General features: G+C 39.7%; 2 protein-coding genes across 4 annotated transcripts in view; one reads left to right on the forward strand and one right to left on the reverse strand.

Annotated features, from left to right (window-relative positions):
* MTREX (Mtr4 exosome RNA helicase) overlaps positions 1-4,627 on the forward strand; it is a 42,211-nt gene extending 37,584 nt beyond the window's left edge. The window contains exons 24-27 of the mRNA XM_038125124.1: positions 81-137; positions 567-729; positions 3,956-4,060; positions 4,385-4,627. Coding sequence (XP_037981052.1) covers positions 81-137; positions 567-729; positions 3,956-4,060; positions 4,385-4,437 — 378 coding nt within the window. The 3' untranslated portion in view covers positions 4,438-4,627. The remainder of the gene's footprint in view (positions 1-80; positions 138-566; positions 730-3,955; positions 4,061-4,384) is intronic.
* PLPP1 (phospholipid phosphatase 1) overlaps positions 4,502-18,731 on the reverse strand; it is a 63,779-nt gene continuing 49,549 nt past the window's right edge. For 2 of the 3 annotated variants that reach the window (XM_038125128.1, XM_038125129.1), the window contains exons 5-6: positions 7,047-7,223; positions 4,507-4,954 (exon numbers count right to left, since the gene is read on the reverse strand). In XM_038125128.1, the coding sequence (XP_037981056.1) occupies positions 4,829-4,954; positions 7,047-7,223 (303 nt within the window). In that variant the 3' untranslated portion in view covers positions 4,507-4,828. Of the gene's footprint in view, positions 4,955-7,046; positions 7,224-18,731 lie in introns of all 3 variants that reach the window. The other variant, XM_038125127.1, reaches the window with a different exon arrangement.

Here is an 18,731-nt window from a genome sequence, read left to right on the forward strand (position 1 = left end):
GAACTTATGGTTTTGCACTTAATTTGGTATAGAGCAAATGTATGGGAGCACTTGAGATTTTTTAATATCTTCTTTTTCAGTCCAGTGAAATGCCAAAATTGACTGAGCAGTTGGCAGGACCACTTCGGCAAATGCAGGTAATTAGAAATCTGTCTGAGCTCAGGGTTAGTGTTAACATGAGCAAAGCTTATGAGTAATGTATAAGTGTAAAGACCTAATTTTGGATGATCATGGAATTCAGGTGGCACTGCATGTGATTTTGTAGTGTGTAATTAATAATACGTTACACGCTTTGCAAGAAATCTTTATGCTAATTTAGGACATGCCTCTAGAAGTTTTATAAGCTTGCTTGCTACACTGTAGATTGTAGATTGTTAGTGTAGGCAGATTTCATGTAAACAATGGTTTACTTTTTAATTATGAGTAATTTCACTCTAAAAAGAAAACTTCATCCTGTAATGCAATACCTAATAATGTGCATGTCTTTTTGTCAGTTGAATTCTTACTCCAAGTAAGAATTAAGTAAGGTTAAGTATAATATAAATACAAAATATTTTATTTTAAAGGAGTGTGCAAAAAGAATCGCCAAGGTGTCAGCAGAAGCAAAACTGGAAACTGATGAAGAAAATTACCTGAATTCTTTCAGACCCAACCTAATGGATGTTGTGTATACATGGGCAAATGGAGCTAACTTTGCTCACATCTGCAAAATGACAGATGTCTTTGAAGGTAGGCTAATCCGTTGTTCTTTAGAAGGTATGAGTTGGTAATTCTACAACAGGGAATGATAATACTGAAGAACCTTACTGTAAACTCAGATGTATTCAAGGATCTGTATGGCCAAAATCAAGTGGGGAAAAATTTTTTACTATATATTTATACTGAAACACTGTTGATGACTTAGAATCTAGAATCCCTTTTTAAAGGGATATCTCTGTATTCTAAACACTTTCTATAAAACTCAGAAATTCTAAGCATTACAACAAGAGGTAATGCTTACTTTTTCTAGTTAAAGGGAAAAAAAACATGTTCCAAATGCTTGTCATCAGGAAGTACAGGTCTTGCATTTGTCCTCATTAAAGTTAAGTTTTTTATTTATTTGGTATAACCAGTTCTTCCTGCTGACTTAATGACGACAGAAGTGAGAAGTGGTAATCAAGTCTCTCTTTTGAATAGTATTGCACAGCAGTGCAATGGGGATAGTTGCAAAGCCTAGATATAACTTGTTAGGTGCATTAATTTGATTCCTAAAACTGGAGTACTAGAAACTGCCCTTGAGGAAGAACACTTTGTTTTCACTTTTAAAAGTATGATGATTTACAGGCCTGGTATTTTGTGAAAACAGACCATCCAAAACAGACCATCCAACAAGAATGGTCAACACTAAAGGTCAAGCCAGAATGAAGAACCAGCCTGTTGGAAGTTGTGAAGAGTAGGATGGATGCACCACTCTTAGAAGTCTTCCTTTTTGAAGTTGTTACTGTGACTGTTGCCTTGCTCAAATGCTATTTTCTTCTTTGCAAAGGTTTGCAGATTCCCTTATAACAAGGGAATTCATGCACATAATTCGTGCATGTAATCCAGCACATAGACCCAGGAACTTTCTAAAGAAAGTTGCTTTTGAGCAACACAAATCCTGGCAGTCTTTGCTTCTGCAGTCAGCAGATTGCTGCTATTTCAATGAGTATCTGAGCCGTCCATTTGCTGTGGAGGCACTCTGAGTATGTGGAACATTAAAGCAGCTGGCTTATGTTTTACATTGACACTTTAATGTTCATAATATACTGAGCAGTAACATTTTCCATTTACGATATTTGTACTAAAACAGTCAACTTTGTTCTACTCATTAGTGCCAGCTTCCTCAAATTTAGATCTTAGTGGCCTGTTTTGAGGTCATCTCTTGTAACAGGGGTCAGTGCATGATTCTTCCCTTAACTTTCAGTAGGCTGGTTTCCTGTGCTTTATCCAAAAGGAAGAGAAGTACGTGGTTTTCCTAAATCCTGGAGTACTAGAGTAGTTTTCCTTGATTATCCAAGTAACTGTAGTGATTTCAAAGAAAATCAGAATACAAAATAAGCCTGAGTGTTCCAAGAACAAGTGTGTTTGCCACAAAGTGGAGTAGCGTTGATTTGTTTATGAAAATACCTTGTCTTTAAGCTGAAATATGTATTTGGAAGAAATAAAAATAAGAGCAGCTTTTAAAAGCCATTAGGAAAGAACACTAAACTGAGTTAAATGTCCTATCTGTTAACTGCAGACCAACTCCTGCTTTATGGAAGTATAAACAATAATTCATTTAAAAATTACAGTTTTCTTGCACAAAAAACTATGTCTGCAATAAGCACAGCTACGCTGCCTTGTAAACAAGTACTCCCTGGAATGGCTGTCAAGGTTGGTCTTGTAAACGGAGATGAGCAGGATCTTTGACAGCTGAGCCAGGGCCTGCCACAGTGCAGCACAGCCATGGTCGGGGCAGCTGCCCTGAGGTCACTTGTGTTGGTGTGTGCTCTGTGCTCAACAGGCTATGGGTGTGTTTTTCCGTGTCATTGCAACAGGTTTTACAAACTGCTGCTCTTACACAAACTGTTCTCACTAGAAACTGACATAGCCTAGTGAGCCCCTATAATGCTTTTTAGAAGAGAAGCATTACTTTATCATGTCTCACTTTCCCAAGAGCTTTGAACAATGTTCTTTTCATACTGTTTTTTTTTTTTCCCAAATATTATGCCTTAAGGGGGTAATAGAAAGGTTGTAGAGACCAAACCCCCTCCAGTGAGCAGAGACACCTTCCCCTAAATTAGGTTGCTCAGAGCCCCATCCAACCTGACCTTGAGTGTTTCCAGGTATTGAACGGTCACAATAAGGTCTCCCTGGAGCCTTCTCTTCTCTAGGCTGACCAACCCCAACTCTCTCAGCCTGTCCTCAAAGGAGACCTGTTCCATCTCTGATCATCTTGGTGGCCCTCCTCTGGACTCGCTCCAACAGGTTGATGTCCTTCCTGTGCTGGGGACCCCAGAGCTGGATGCAGCACTGCAGGTGGGGTCTCATGAGAGCAGAGGGGCAGAATCACCTCTCTTGCCCTGCTGGCCACACTGCTTTGGATATAATTGGCTTTCTGGGCTGCAGGTGCACAGTGATGGGTCATATAGAGCCTGTCATCCAGCAGCACCCCCAAGTCCCTCTCAGCAGGGCTGCTCTCAAGCCTTTCATCCCATATTTACCCATTAACAGTTATTTTGCCTACAATCATTTTGACTGTCGGAGATGCTGCTGGAGAAAACGACCAAACAGGATGCTGTTTGCTTGTGGCCAGAAGAGCAGAAGCATTTAGAGTTGTTTAGTGAAATTTGTAGCAGTGACTTGGGCTGAGCTGTGAACAAAGTTCAAAGAGGAGATAAATGCATAATAAATCACAAGTGGGTGTTGTGTTGCAGTGTAGGAGCTGTGGCAAGATGCTTATGTGCATTACTGTAACCATGCAGTGGCATGGTAGAGTGGTCCATGGACTCTTGAGTAGCCCAGGATTAGTAAGATAGATCACTTACTGTTTTACTGCCTTTGCCAACAAAAGAACTAAGGCTTATAAAAAACAATCCCAAAATAAACCTGTGGTAGTTCTTGAAGCAAAGTTGTGACTCTCCTAATGGTCTATGGTTTTTGAGGAAGTCTTAAAAAGTTCTTGAAAGAAAAAATTGGCTAGGAATTACTCAACAGCCCAGAAAGTAGTGTGATTAGATATTAGTTAGAGACTGTAAAAACAGTAGAAAGGACAAGCATTTGGAAACAGCTTCAAGGAAATGCCTCACAGAGAAATTTGCTGTGCAAACAGAAATTAAGTTTAAGACATTTGGCTTCTAGATAAATTGAACAGGGTAGTAGAAGGAGCTATTACTTTGAGTAATTCAGGACCAGTTACATGATGTGGCACAAAGTTGTCCCTTGCTCTTTCATACAGGTAGCATAATTCGTTGCATGAGGCGTCTAGAAGAACTGCTTCGGCAGATGTGCCAGGCTGCAAAAGCCATTGGGAACACAGAACTGGAAAATAAGTTTGCAGAGGGTATGTACTTCACTTTCTTTCACAGTACATGAAGCAATTTTAGAAGAAAAAGTGATGGGGGACGGGGCTGCACAAGTAGTGAGGACTGACAGTGAATAATTTTGTAATGCAAACTTCTCTTGTTGACAGTGTGGTGAACAGCACCATTGGTATTATATTTCCAGATAACATCTTTGTTACAAAGTTTGACTTAAAGGATGGCTAAAAATGGATGTACAATGACTTGCATTTAATAACCTGTAACATGCTTATAACTGTACTCTTAACTAGTGGTTGTGTCTGTTAAGACTCCTAGATATTAATTTTTTTTTTTCTTCTTAATAGGGATTACAAAAATCAAGAGAGATATTGTGTTTGCTGCAAGCCTTTACCTGTAACAGCAGATGTCTTCCAGAAACTGTACTGACATGATGGAACAAATTCATCAGTGTCACATGTGGCTTCCATATCAAGTAATTCCTTTTAATGGTGTTTACTTAAACCACAGTTGATTCAACAAGGCATGTACAAACAGCAGTGTATGTAATATAACTTGTTACAGTTTTCAATAAAAATTTACAGTTGTAATAGCTTTCTTTTAAGCAAAAAGCTTGAACCAACAGAAATTTAAAGTTTAGATGTACAATAACTGTGGTAGATGTTACTATATACAGGTAAAGTGAGCATCCAAGAGCAGCAGCAGTCCCTTAAAGGCAGTTACTTTTATTACAGAATTAGACTTGTGAAATTGTTTTCTTTCAGAGCAATGTAGGTGATTTGGGTCATTGTTCATGGCTGATGATTGCTGCCAAAGTGATTTCCGTTTGTTGGAGTCTCATGTAGGGTTGTATGGGAATCTTCTTTTGGTTGAAATGTACATCCTCTCACTTTGAAGAAGTCTGACACATACACAACCTAAGCGAACAAATTAGTGTTAAGCATTAATCAGTGTTAAATTATTCCTGCACTCTCAAGTCTTTAAAACAAGGGCTCTGCAGCAGGCAAATTCTATGATCAAAACTAATTAAAAGCTTAATCAGTTTAAAACATTAGAAAATGGCCAGGAAGTCTTGTACAAAATTCAGACATCTGTTCCTTCAATAGCTTTTTCACCTTGCCATTGACCATTTAGCCACTGATGGTTTAAAGCAAATTCAAGGCTTGTGCTGACTGCCCTACCAGGCACTGCTTCATTATAACAGCCACAGTTTGAACAGCTCTAAATGAAGGAACAAAATGTGCCCTTTGAGGGACCATAATGCAAGTTTAGTTAAATTTTTTTTTCTGTAATTTAGGTGGAACAGGAGACATGGTGCTTTAGCTGGACCCAGCAGCTATAAGGCCAGCTTTATGTAGTCCTTTCCTCCAGTCCTTTAAACATACCACCTCACTTTTTCACAGCTAGGAGACATCTCCCTCACTACAAGACAGGTGGTTGATCTAGTTGTGCAGCTTGCTGTCTTCCACTGCTCATTTCACCAAGTCCCATAGCAGATGTGCTGGGCACACAGTGCTACTTGGAGTGCAATAAGTGAGAGCCTCACATGATCCCTTCCTATATTGTGTCTTCCCCTTCCACTGCAACCGTGAGAACTGCGGAACACTTGAATGTCCATGGCAGAAGAAACAATCTCCCACCACACTGGCAGCTAGCTGATGATCCAGCACACTGCTTTAGCCAGACCAGGGGAGTTTCAGCTTCCACTTGATGCCAGATTCCCTCAGTTAAATTTAGAGATCTATTTGCAGTTGCTGTGCTTCTGTGTTCTAACCTCAGCTTGCTGGTTTTGGTGAGGAACTCATCAGTTCTTTCAGATAAGAGTCTGAGGGTGGTGGTTGGTGCTAGTGTATATTTTTAGAAATAATTTCCTGACCTTTCAACTCTACTCACTGTAATGCTACTTTCTACTCTTTCTTGTATTACCAAGCACCTTCTGAATCATCCAACATCCTTGACTAAATGTTTTCCTAATAAAAGTGTCCTCACCTCTTCAATCTCTGATGTTTCTTACTCTCTGTACTCTTTCTCAGAAAAAGGAGTAGGATTATGCCAACATGTAACCATTTAGTAACAGCTGATGCAGCCTGTAGATTTCCCATATTTGATTACTGCAGCCTGTAGATTTCTCCAAGATTTGATTATTGATTGCAATTAGTAGACAGCTTTGTCTTGAACCCTTCTGACCTGAGAAAGCTGACAAAGCGTTTATTGTGGAGGTGGTTCTTCCCAGCTAAGCCTCAGTTCTTGATAACGGAATCCTTCAGTAAGACCTCAGTTTGTTCCTATTGATCCAGACATCCTAATCTATCTATGGGTGAATTAGCCGTGGCACTCTGGTGACACCCAGTACAATTGTTGTCACTACATCAACTGGGCCTGCTATGACAAGTTTAGTTAAGTATCTGTTTCCTGGGATAGCTTTATACTCATCAATACAGCTAAGCTTCACAGGTTCCTTGTGAACACATTTTTGGTACTAGGAATATACACAAGAAATGGTGAAGGGTTTTAGTTTCTCATCAGATTGAAAAAACACATTGTGTAAGGTGGCAAAGGCAGACACTTTGGTGCTCTCCTTATTCTTCAAGGCCTTTTCCCCCATTTACTTTATAAAACTTACTTTATAAAATATACTTTATATTATGTTCTCTGCTATTGTACTTGATATTTCAAATTTGGCTAGAAGCAAAAAGCTGGATTTATATAGAAAAGCCTACATGGTTTGCAGTTACCATTTCCATCTTAGTTATTTGAAAAGCTCTTGAGCAGAGACAATGTCATGTTGTCCAATGGCTAAAACTATCACTTATCTCATTGGGCTAGAGCCTGCCTCACTCCCCAAACTACTATTGCTACAATCAGTTCAAAGAGTTGTTTCCCATTTCAGCATTTTCTGAAGCGTTAGAAATACAGGTTCACAGGTTTGTGAACACAGCCTGCAATTCTAAGGAGCTGTTCAGAAAAGCAGCATTCACGCCCACACCCCTCCCTTCAGGAATTACTTACAATGAGCACAGCTACCACTGCGCCCTGTATAAGTCCTGTTAAAACATCACTCCAGTGATGCTTGTAGTCAGAAACACGTGACAGACCCACGTAGATAGATGCAGCAATAAGACCAAACTGTATAGTAGGACGTACAAGTCTTGCCCAGTCTCCTTTCATTCTTGCCTGAAGATAAAGCTGAAATTAAAAGAAAAATTAGTTATAAAGTGCAGAAAGCACAGATGCAGTAAAATTGTGTTGAGTCTTTTCAAAGAGTAGATTGAAATTTTATTGAAATAATATTCTCAGCTGTTCTAGGTGCTTGCTATACTCTTAAGGCTGCCAATGCAGGGTTTGATTGTTTTGGACTTTATATATAACACAATCATATTGTTCCATTTGTACCAGTATGACAAATGAGTATTTTCAGGATAAAGGTCCTGGTAATACTACAACCACTTAAGGCTTAAAAAGAATCCTGTGGAAGTCAAACGAGTATTTTATTCCTGCATGAACTACAGGTAAGCCTTATATACAAAATAGTTTACATTTACTATACATAGAGCTGACAAGTTTTTAAACTTCATTCTCAATTCCAGTCACCTTTAGTATTATCAGCTTTTAGCATAGCATTACAGCTGTAGCTAAGTATCAGAACTAACTTGGTGTAATGATAGCATTTTTCAGTTGTCACTGGTATATTTCACTGAGCTGTGTTCCTCACCCTTTTCAGCTGCATATTAACCATGCTACCACTCCGGTGGGTATCTGAAGTTCCCTTGTATTTTCCCTCCCCTCAGGTCTGCTTTTGTTGTGTATATCTATGTTTTTGATGTATTATCTCCATTTTGCAGTAGTTATTACTTTCTCATCTAATCTAATCCAAGACCTTGTCTTTGTTTCTTCTCTGGTCTGTCAAAGATCTGGCTGTCTACATCTGTTTGGCTTTCTAGTTTCTCCAAATACATTCTGCAAACATAATTGAGTTTATTCTGAAACTTAATCCTATCACCAAAGAAAACTACATTCACTGAGAAAACTACATTTGGGAGTTATATTTAATGTTTTAAGTGTATCTTCTCAGAGACACCTGGAAATTTCAGGGCAAAGACAAAACCTTAGCTGACAGTCTTGAGAAATGTAGAAACCAACACACAGGCATCAGGCACCAAGGCAGCACACCAAACTCCTGGTAAAACCCTCCACTGCTGACTTCAAAAGCCATGGCTAACTTTGAGAAGCAGTACATTTACCATGTAAATACAGGCACAGAGAAGACACTGTAGATGCAGAGGTGATACTTTCCAAAGTTAAACATTTGGGGAATGTTTCTCTTAGTAACTTACATCATAATTTTGGCATGCTGACATTTTCAGCTATAAATGGAGCACCAAAAACATCAACCCTATCCATAAACAGTTTTCTTTAATAGCAAGGTCAGGGTAGAATCAGAATCTAAAGAAGCTACACCTAAGACTAAACTGGAAAATGATTTTTCCCCTTAAATTGGTGGGCACTGCAAATTTCTGTGGGCCTCAAACTCACCACGAGGGAAAATACAGTTTAGCCACTTCAAAAATTACCTGTCACACCAAGTTCTTTTAACAAAAGGTGTTTTAATGGACTTACAGTGATACTACTTCTGGATTTACTGACAGTAGACCAGAACACTACAAAGTGTCTAATGGAGCAGAGGAAGGTCCAAGGAGCATATGCTGGTAGCCTGAAGAGTTGGCTGATGATTTAATACTGGCTGTACTTTGCTCTTTCCCTATTCCCACTAAATTTTCCTGAAGGCAGTTAAAATACCTTGCTGCAATGAAGTTTTTTCCATGAAACATTTTTGGAAGTTTGCAAAGGGTATAAAGCCATGGTAGGAAAAAAAAAAAGGGTTATGCAACCCTTTTGCAGATATGTGAGAAAACAGGTTTACTTATGAGCACAAGAAGAAAATGGAGCAAGGCATGCAAATGCCAACTTGGAAGGATGCCAGCTCATTGCATCTGAATAAAGCAGTCTTTGCCCTTATGCAGCATATATTCAAATTCTTTCTGCTTGAGAAAGCATCAGACAAATTTGGGTTTAACATATGTGTGAAAGCTTGATTTATGTACTTTGAGAGTAATCTCCCATCGTAGAGAAGATCTGGAGCTGTTCTGTCAGCTGCAGAGCATAAGCAGTTGGCTGTAGGCTTCACAAATGCTATGTGATTCTTCACACCATCAGCTCCTCTATCTCTACAGGAAATGGCCAAAGGTCTTGCACCTTCTATAGCCAATAGATTTACAGTGTAGGTGTGAAAAGGGTGAGAAATGATACCACAGATCAGTGGTATCAGAGCAGGCTGACTGTTCACTGCTGTGTTTAATTTCAGAAATAGCAGCTGTCATTCTGGTTACAATTGGGTTTGGGTTTTTGGTTGTTGTTGTTTTTTTTTTTTTGTTAAGTTGCAAGTAATTGCTTATTAACCAGCTGCTGCAATAGCAAGTGCCATGTTATTTTTAAGCAGGTAGCTTCAAACTGGCACTGCTTTTAATAGGTTCAGAGTTGTGCTAACTGCCAAGCTTCTTCCCACTACTGTGACTTGCTCTTAGACAATAGCAACATGTCGGGCTGCAACAGGCCATCAGGTCCACGCAGGAAAATACAGCAGCCAAGGAGAGGAGGAGCTTTTACAATGCTTCATTAAATGTAAAGCAAGGTTAATACTGGAAGTATTCCAAATTTTCCTTTATATAGTATTAACCCTTTTGTAGCATTAAATGCACAATATGGAGATGTCCTAGCCCCATGATGCATTAACTCTTGCTACTATTTTGACCATGTTGACTAATAGAATGCAATGGCTTCATGCTATTTACAAAACCTCCTCCTTTATGGCATACCTCAGGTTCCTTGGCTCCCCTTTGAAGCCATAGGATAGCTTTAGAGAAAGAAACCAGAAGCAAATCCCTGTCTCCCCACCAAGCCTCTTTTCTAGAAAGGAGTAAGTATATAAGTAAAACTTGTGATCTATAGAAGGCACAGGAACTTTAGGAAATCTCATCTGGTAATACTACTGAAATGTTTCCTATCCAGCATTTCACATATTGCTGAGAACAAATCTGTGAGACTATGAACACAGCAGGAGCATCCCAAGCTGCTCTGGAAGTGACCCACTCCTGTCAGCATTTTGACCATGCCAGCTTCCCTCCACACTGTTCTAAGCATTCTGATCCTTCAGCAGTCGTCTTTTAGCTATGCGCTATTGCTGTCCACTCCCCCATCCTGCTGCTTCTTGTGTTTGCTTCATTCATTCCTTTTAAAAGTGCAAAGAGATTTCACAAGACTTCTTTGTAATGGGATTAAATAATCTTCAGGTTTTTTCCCCACTAGTTTACTCCATAATGAAAATATGTTCTCTATGCCACACACATGCTGAATAGAAATTTCTTCTTAATCTCTGGTCTAGTACTTCATTTCTAAAAATACAGACAAGCAATGAAGAGAAACTCACAGCTTCTTTGTGGCTTCTTGCAAGAAGCCACAGACATGAATGGAAGAGTATCTGCAACTGGAGAATTATTTGCTGCTCTACGTTTCTAGCATGGCTTTTGAGCATTTGCTCTTTCAACAGCAGTACTAATTTACATAAACACATGCCTGCCTAATTTGGAAGTACAGTGACTTGTGTTTCTTACATGGACTTTTGGAGGTGCAACCATGTGGCTTCACAAGGAAACTTCCTAACAGCTAATATAATACTTCTTCACTTTAAGGGCACAAAATTCTTATAAATCTGCCAAAACCTACTCAGCTCACCAACCAAGATCATATTTCAGATATTTAGTTTCAACAGCTAAAACTCCTCGGTTATTTTTCATTCAATACCTTCTCTTATTTTTTTCCAAAACCCAATTATACAGAAATTCTGCGCTGCAAAATAATTTTGCCCATTAAGGTATGTGACATCGTCCTGCACTTGTTCAAGAATGGAAGTCAAAAGGAAAAAATTTGGAGAGGGGAGGCATTGTGGTGGTGCTCCCCAACCAAGTAACAGTACTGCTTGTACCAATTGATTTGTTCTGATACTTTTCAAAAATAGATTTTCTCCTGATACCAAAAGGCCCCAGTAATTGTATTTCCTACAGGGGTCCTGCCCTAAAGAACAGAAGCAAGGCACACTTTCCCTTTAGGGATATACCTATTTTCACTCTTATTTCTGTCTCTCCAACCCTAATGGAATCACAGCATCATTAACTTAAGAGCAGAACAGTGAGAAAACAGTTTCCAAGAGAGAAAATTCCCCTGTGACATAGAGAAACTAGAACACTTCTCAGCTTGTCCGAGCACAAGTAGTAAGACTCTGGAGACAAAACAAAGGTGCAGAAAGTCAGTTCTTGTGAAATAAATCCCTACTTTGAGAGGCCTTAGTAGCTGATACAAGTTTGAGAAGCAAGCAAGTAGAAGGCATTTACTTTACTTAGCTTAGCATTTACTATTAGTCATGTCTGTCTTTGGTTTATGGTATCTGCCTGAGCAGTACGGAAGAGTCCTGTGGCATTACTGTTCCAGGAGGCACAAAATACTGCTGTGGCTGCAGTCAGTATTTGGATCCATTACTGGCTACCGTCAGGAAAGCTCATACTTCAAAGCAAGTCTGCTGACCCAAAAAGTCCCAAGAGCCACAAACCATAGGGATTCTTCCCAAACCAAGAAGCTCTGATTTAGGAATGCTTAAGCACACTCAAGTCCATGTACACAAGTATGTGGTTTGCTCTGGGATTTCAGAGGTGGAGGGAGAAGATATGGAGCTACTGTCTGTAGGTGGTTTTGTTAACAAGGCAGGGGTGGAAGAAAGTGAAAGCACAGGAGGCATCAGTGTTTTGAAGGTTTCATAAAAACAGCCTTTGCATAACTAATATGAAAAGATGGGGCAAAATTTTTCAGGAGGCCTGGGATTAGGCATTAACAGCTGAGAATCCAGGCACATTCATAAAATAGGAAAATTTCATTTTTACATATATCCTAAGGACATCCTTACAGGAGACAATATCCCCTCCCCCAAGACTGTGAAGACTTCCATTAGGAAGCTGGGAGATGCATAGAGTGCCAAAGTCACTACTCACCTTCCAACTCCATCAGTAAATACACACTCCTTTCCTTGAGGACAGTGCAGTAGTCACAGTGCAACACACTTGCACCAGACACACTTTGCATCTGAGCATCTTTGATAAAAGCCTGTATTAAAATATGGTCCTCCAAGAGAATGGACAAGCTGAGACATTCAGGCTAGATTCTTGCATATTGTTATAAAGCAACTGAAACCAAACATTTAGACAGATACACAGTGATAAGTGATACAGATAAGTGATCTGCCATCCTTCTTCTCGTCCTTCAGCAATCCAGACACACCTTCTCTGCTCAGACTAGGCAACAGCAGAGAGAAAGGCTCCCTTCAGAGATTTTCAAAGCTTTCGCCTACATCTATAAATATTTGCAGAATAGCTCTTTCCTTTCTGCTTGTTATGGGAAGCTTGAGAGATGCCTTCATATAAAAGCTAGTTTGTAATAAATGCTGTTACTCAAATAGCTCTGTGTAAGAGTTATTCATCATATTTCAGCTACTACAAACTCTGGAATTCAAGGAAATAGAAGAAATTCAGTAAGCAGTTTAAAATTGCAGTTCTGTGCACAAAAGAGCCACAATATGTGCTTCATATACAATCTTACATTTATGCAAATATTACATGGAAGTGCAGTAGCTTATTTTGTACCTGGAAGCACTGTATCTATGAATAAACACAGAGCTTGTTGGCATCAGCCAACAAAGACACTGCCTGCAAACCAGAAATATGGATAATGTCTCTCCCATGTACTTTTAAACACAGCAGGCTCACATCCAAATAGAAAACTGTATTATAAAAGGAATACAGAGCCATAGAAGAATTCATGAGTCACTCATGAGCTGGGCTTCTCAAAAAAAAAAAGGGAATTAAAAAAAAAAAAGGCAACTTGGACTTTGATGCCTGTCAATACATTTTGCCTTTTTAATGAGGTCACCTTCTTTTCATAAATACATATTTATGACCCCTGGTAAATCTGCATCTGCATTATTATATGTCTTTTGGTTTATTTTGATTGGGCAGAAAATACAAAAGAAAGAAGCAACACTTCAGAATTAGTTCTTCCCCTTCCAGTGAGGGAAAAAAGATACAGGTCTGCAGTGCCTTCAGTATGGGGGTATGCCCGAGCTGCTGTTCAAGGGGATGGCATATCCCTGTTACTCTAACCATATCTGTCTTCCCTGTGTCAGCTCTGATGTCTGAACAGCCCTACAGGGAACTGATCTATGGGAGAGTTGAACTTGGGGGGGGGGAAATGGCTGAACTAGCAAGAAAAGGCAGAGTATGTACCAGTCTGGACTCTTTAAGATAGCTGCATCCTGTTGTCAAAGAAAATTGATGTGCAAAAGCTGCCCCATAAGCAATGGGCATAAATGCATGTTACTAGTAACAGCTCAGCTTTCAATTCAATATCAACACTATAATCAATCTGTTCTAAACAAATATTATGTGGGCAATGGGGTTTTTTGGGTTTTAATCCTCCGGCTTCAATTTGGCTGTACATTGCCAAAATAAATTCACATTGACATAATTTTTACTGTAGAGCAGGATAAACAGTAACATTTTATTCTGTTGCAAATTCGAATACAACACTTACCTCTCTTCTGATAGAAAAAAAACCCCTTGAAGTTAGTATTTTAACATTTACTAGAAGAACTAAAGCACTGCAATGTATTGCTGTCAGCTCAGTCCTTGAGGAGCCAGTTCACAATACTGGCATTGTCACTAGCGGCCCTAACTTCCAAGCAAACCATGGAGAAATCAGGTTTTTTTTGTTTGCTTACCATAAGAAGTCTAAATAACAATATTAAAAGAACACTAGGAGCACATACAGGTAGAGGCACAAGTGCTTCCATACTTGAGCCTTGCAACATGATCAGTTACCCTTTATTTTTTCATCTGCTCAAAGTAAGGTACTTGATAATACACACAGCTACAGCCAAACAAAGCGTTTTCAGTAACACGTCTTTCCATTAGTTTTGGAAGACTAGTCCTCAACTTTTATGTGGGCAGGAACACAATAAAGACAGTTCTGTAGCTCTAGTGAAAAGCATTTGCAAAAGTGAAGAAATAGACGCTGTGCAAACAGACATACCTAAAATACTATGTTAAAGACTCTTGTTTGAGTACTGTTTCGCTCAACCTCCCATCCCAACATAAACAATTAAAATCAAGAGTTTGAGAGCAGAGGTTGACTGGCACATTTGGGAGCATTGAGTACCCAAAGCAGCCTACAGCCTGTTTTCACTCGTGAAAACTATGATCTCTCTACAAAAGAAGACTGTCAGTCCCAGCCACTGAAATACCAGTTACCCTCCTGTTCTCATCTGTAATTCCATGTGACCCTGGATACATAAAATATTCCCAATAACTTGTAAGAGAGCCACTCAAGTTACATCGTGCAAGACTGATCATCCCTTTCTGTCCTAGGTCTAAGCAGCACAAACACGTTGCCATCCCCAGAATAGCAGTGCCTCTTGGCTGGGTTTGTGCAGCCCTATTCTTCATCCTGGGATAGGTGCCGGAAGGGAAGTGCCCAGGCCAGCTACAGCCAAAACTGATTCTGTTACAGAAACATAATCCTCAGGGCCACACCCATTTCTGCCAACTGTTCTCACTACTGATGGCAGCATGCATTTAGCATTTTAACTTAAAATAACTTTTTAAACATACTTGAAAAGTCAAAGCAAAAACTGCCTACAGCATCTCCCCGCTAGGGCCAAGGTGCTAATTTGGTCACATGGACACTGGTAGAAGAGGTGTTCCACTACACTTGCTCTCCCATTTCCAAACCAGGATTAAATAGTTTTGATACAGGAGAGGCCATGCCAGCTGTTTAATTGGGAAAAAAAAAAAAGGAGCAGCATCAGGAGAGGACAGCACAGATAATTTGGGATCCATCATCTGTTATAAGGTCACTGGATTCCCACATACTGTTGCGGTCAAACTCCCTCTAGCTTGCACACAAAGCTACTGTTGGCAGAAGCTCTTATCCCAGAGGTAACAGCTCTGCTTGGACCCAAACTAACCCATCTAGCTCTGCCAAATGAGTCTCAAAATACATTCTCCATCACAGCTTCCTAGACTGACAGCCTGCAAGCAGTTTTTTTTCTTGGGGTTTCACTAATTCTGTGTTAGGAAACATAAGAAACTGTAACTTTAACCTGGAAGTGGGCTGGAAACCCAAGCTTTAAATTTGTCTAGCCCGACACAACAGCTTTTTTACAGGTACAATGACCTCTTTGATGTGAGAGCAACAAGTGATGTATACTGCTGCTTATTTAAACCGATGGATAATATAAACTATTTAACATTTCCATGCAACAAAGAGTTAAAGTAGAGAATTTCATGACTAACACAGCGAGTGGTGTTTCCATGTGTGGCCCCTGCTACAAAATGGGACATGCAGCATAGGGTTATGTTCAAAATTGCAGTTTTTTCTCCTGATACTAGCAAAACCATGCAGAAAGGACTCAGATCATTTTGGCAATCTCCTGTAAGCAGAAGAAAGGAATACTCCTCAGCATAATTCAGACTCTTGAAGAAATCTAAATGGTTGCCAAGTCAAAAATGTCATAGAATGACAGGATTGTTTAGGTTGGAAAAGAGCCTTGGGATCATTCGAGTTCAACTGTTAACTCAGCATTGCCAAGTCCACCACTCATTTATGTCCCCACGTGTCACATCCACACTTTTAACTACTTCCAGGGATGGCAATTCCACCACTTCCCAGGCAGCCTGGTTCAATACTTGACAATCTTTTCCAAGTACTCTCATCCTGTTGCTGGCTGCCTAGGACCCCCACCTGGGTACAACCTCCTTTCAGGCAGTTGTAGAGAGTCATAAGGTCACCCCTGAGCCTCCTTTTCTCCACGCTGAACCCCCAGCTCCCTCAGCTGCTCCTCTGAAGACTGGTTCTCTACAGAGTCATGGATTCACCTGACAGCACATCCATTCAGCAGCTAACTTTTAAGAGCACACTTTCTGCAGTACACATCCGCACGCACCAGACGCCTACAGCTGCACCAGAAAGCGGCATGCTAGTGTCTGGTTATGATTAACACAGCCTCTGAGTAATGCCACATGCTAACAGCCTGTCCTGCTGGTGACTCAGCCCGTGTCTGCAGAACATGTGCAGGGCACAGATGAAGCCAGCATCAGAGTTCAGAAAACGAACAAGCCATCAAGTGCTGCAGGTTTGGCTTGGAGCCAGCAGCAGCACTCTGCCTCACCATATGGGCAAGTGTGTGTGTGTGATGTGTTTTCCTCACCTTCCTGCACTAGCTGTCCTTTTGAAGACATCTGAACTCGATTTGGTTTCTTGGTATGCACTAAGGCTATGTTAATTAGCAAGACAAAAACATACTGCACAGGAGCCATTAACCTTCTTCAGATGTCCCTACAATGGCCTCATGGCAGTTTCTCAAAGAATAATCTTCTTATCAGACAGAAGGAAGTCTAAACTCCACAAAGGCTCTTATTTTTACTGGGCAATATAGCTCAGCTAAAGACATAAAATGGGTGCAGAAACAGACAGGGCTCTGGAAACTCATTGACTAATTAATGAAAAACAAACTCATCTCCAATGAAACACTTCCTCTTCAAATGTCATCTTAGAAGAGTTAAAGGCATTTGTACCCCTCTAGTTTAATGATGCTACTAAGCAAAGGCATATTTTGCAGTTAGTACAGAACTGAATGAACACAAGGACAGATTTGAGCACAGCAAGTGTCTGATCCAGGACAAGACACAAGGACAGGATTTGTGGTATTTTGATGTAGCTTGCATAGGAAGGGTTTGATTTGCACTGACGTGCCACCTGCCCATGTGGGAGGGTGCCAAGAATCAAACTCGTACACACAAAGCCCCAACACAGCTAAGGTTCATATTTCCTCTTCAAGAACTTTCCAGACAAGCTCTTTTCATGGATTCAAAAGAATATGCCACAGGCACTCCAGAAAGCATTATTCGAGCCACATGAAGTTAGTAACTTCAAAATAAAGAACTCTTTACTTTCTTGCCAAAGGCTGAATTTTTTCCAAGCCTAGTAGGTTGACTAAACAAGGTCTTAAGTCCAGGCTGTTCAAGACATCTTCTACTGTCTTGTATGCATCTAGAGCGTTGTATTATCTAATGTGACCCATAACCTTCAATTAATGAGTTGAGAATTCCTCCTGACCACCACTGTTTACCCAGGCTGCAGAAGAACATGCCTTACACACGTGACTGAGGTAAAAGCTCAGACAACTCCAGATCCCTGACAGACAACTGTAATCCAGTCAGTACGAATTATACACAATACACATTGCCACACACCTACCAAGGTTTTTCTTATCTCCAGGTTTGTCCTTCTGTGAGATTTAAGTATCACATTACCAAGTTGTTTAACAAAACCATGTGAGAACATGTTGGATGAGAAGGGTCTGCCCCTCTGACAGAGGGGCAAGTCAGTATTAGGGTGCTCTCTGTATAGCAGTAATTGCTTCACACTACTATGGAAAAAATGGGTTTGAGTTTGAAAGGCTATTACAAGTGGACCCATAAAATTTTGGAGATTGCCAGTCATAATGAGCAAAAACACTTTAAAAGCCGACAGGAAGTCATACCACCACATTCGAGTCAAACCCAGGATATAATATTTTTATGAACTTTTTGTATTTACATTAGGTAAGACTGGTAAGCAGGGGAGACAATCCAAACAGGTTTAGCCATTAAAAAAAAAATGCATGACAGATCAAAACTGAACATCAAGCTTCGAGATGGCTTTATTTTAAAATAAAGCTATAAAACTACCTACACCATACTGAAGAGCTACGCCTTCTGTGTGTAGTTGTAGTGGTTTTTGTTTAGTTTGAACAATTGGTTCACTCACAGTGCATGTTATACTAATGCCATGGGAGAGTGAAAAAATCAAAATGCAAAGACAAAAAAAGCAAATTGAATCCGAGGTAGGTAAAAATTGTGGAATGTACATATTATGTTAGCAACTTATGTCCAGGATTAGAGTTTAATTTTACAATTACATTAACAACAAAATTCCATAAAGTTGTTAATGTCTTCTGTGTTACCACTCAGCAGGGGGAGAACAACAAAATCAGTCTTTCCTAAGAGTGAAGATAATTTATCCTAGTTCACTGGAACAATTTCAACTAAAATATAGTAATCCCCAAATGAAGCATTTCTGAATTGATCTTATCACTAATATTTACTGTCCCCTTGCTTTCCTCACTCTTCCCTCTCTGTCCTGAAAAAACACAGAAAAATAAAAAGGAAATGGAAAATTCAATTTGATCTGCTGTTTTGTGCTAGTGGGCCAGGACACACTTGATCAGTGTTTAAGGGTCTTGGTTTGCCTTATTTTAAAATAGGCTTTCCACATCTCATTATATCCGACATGTTTCATTATAGATTTTTATAAGGCTTATAAATGTATAAGGCTTATAAGCCTTATAAATTTTGTAAGGTTTATAATACTTTAAAGGTAACTAAATTTAAGTAGGATCTTCTTTCCAAAACACACTTGTCATTGGGTTCATTTTAGACATGGCACACAAGCCAAGTACCATATTAAGTATTCTTAGGCATACTGAACATCATTCTA

The sequence above is a fragment of the Motacilla alba genome, chromosome Z (genome assembly GCF_015832195.1).
Source record: "Motacilla alba alba isolate MOTALB_02 chromosome Z, Motacilla_alba_V1.0_pri, whole genome shotgun sequence".
NCBI lineage: Eukaryota > Metazoa > Chordata > Aves > Passeriformes > Motacillidae > Motacilla > Motacilla alba.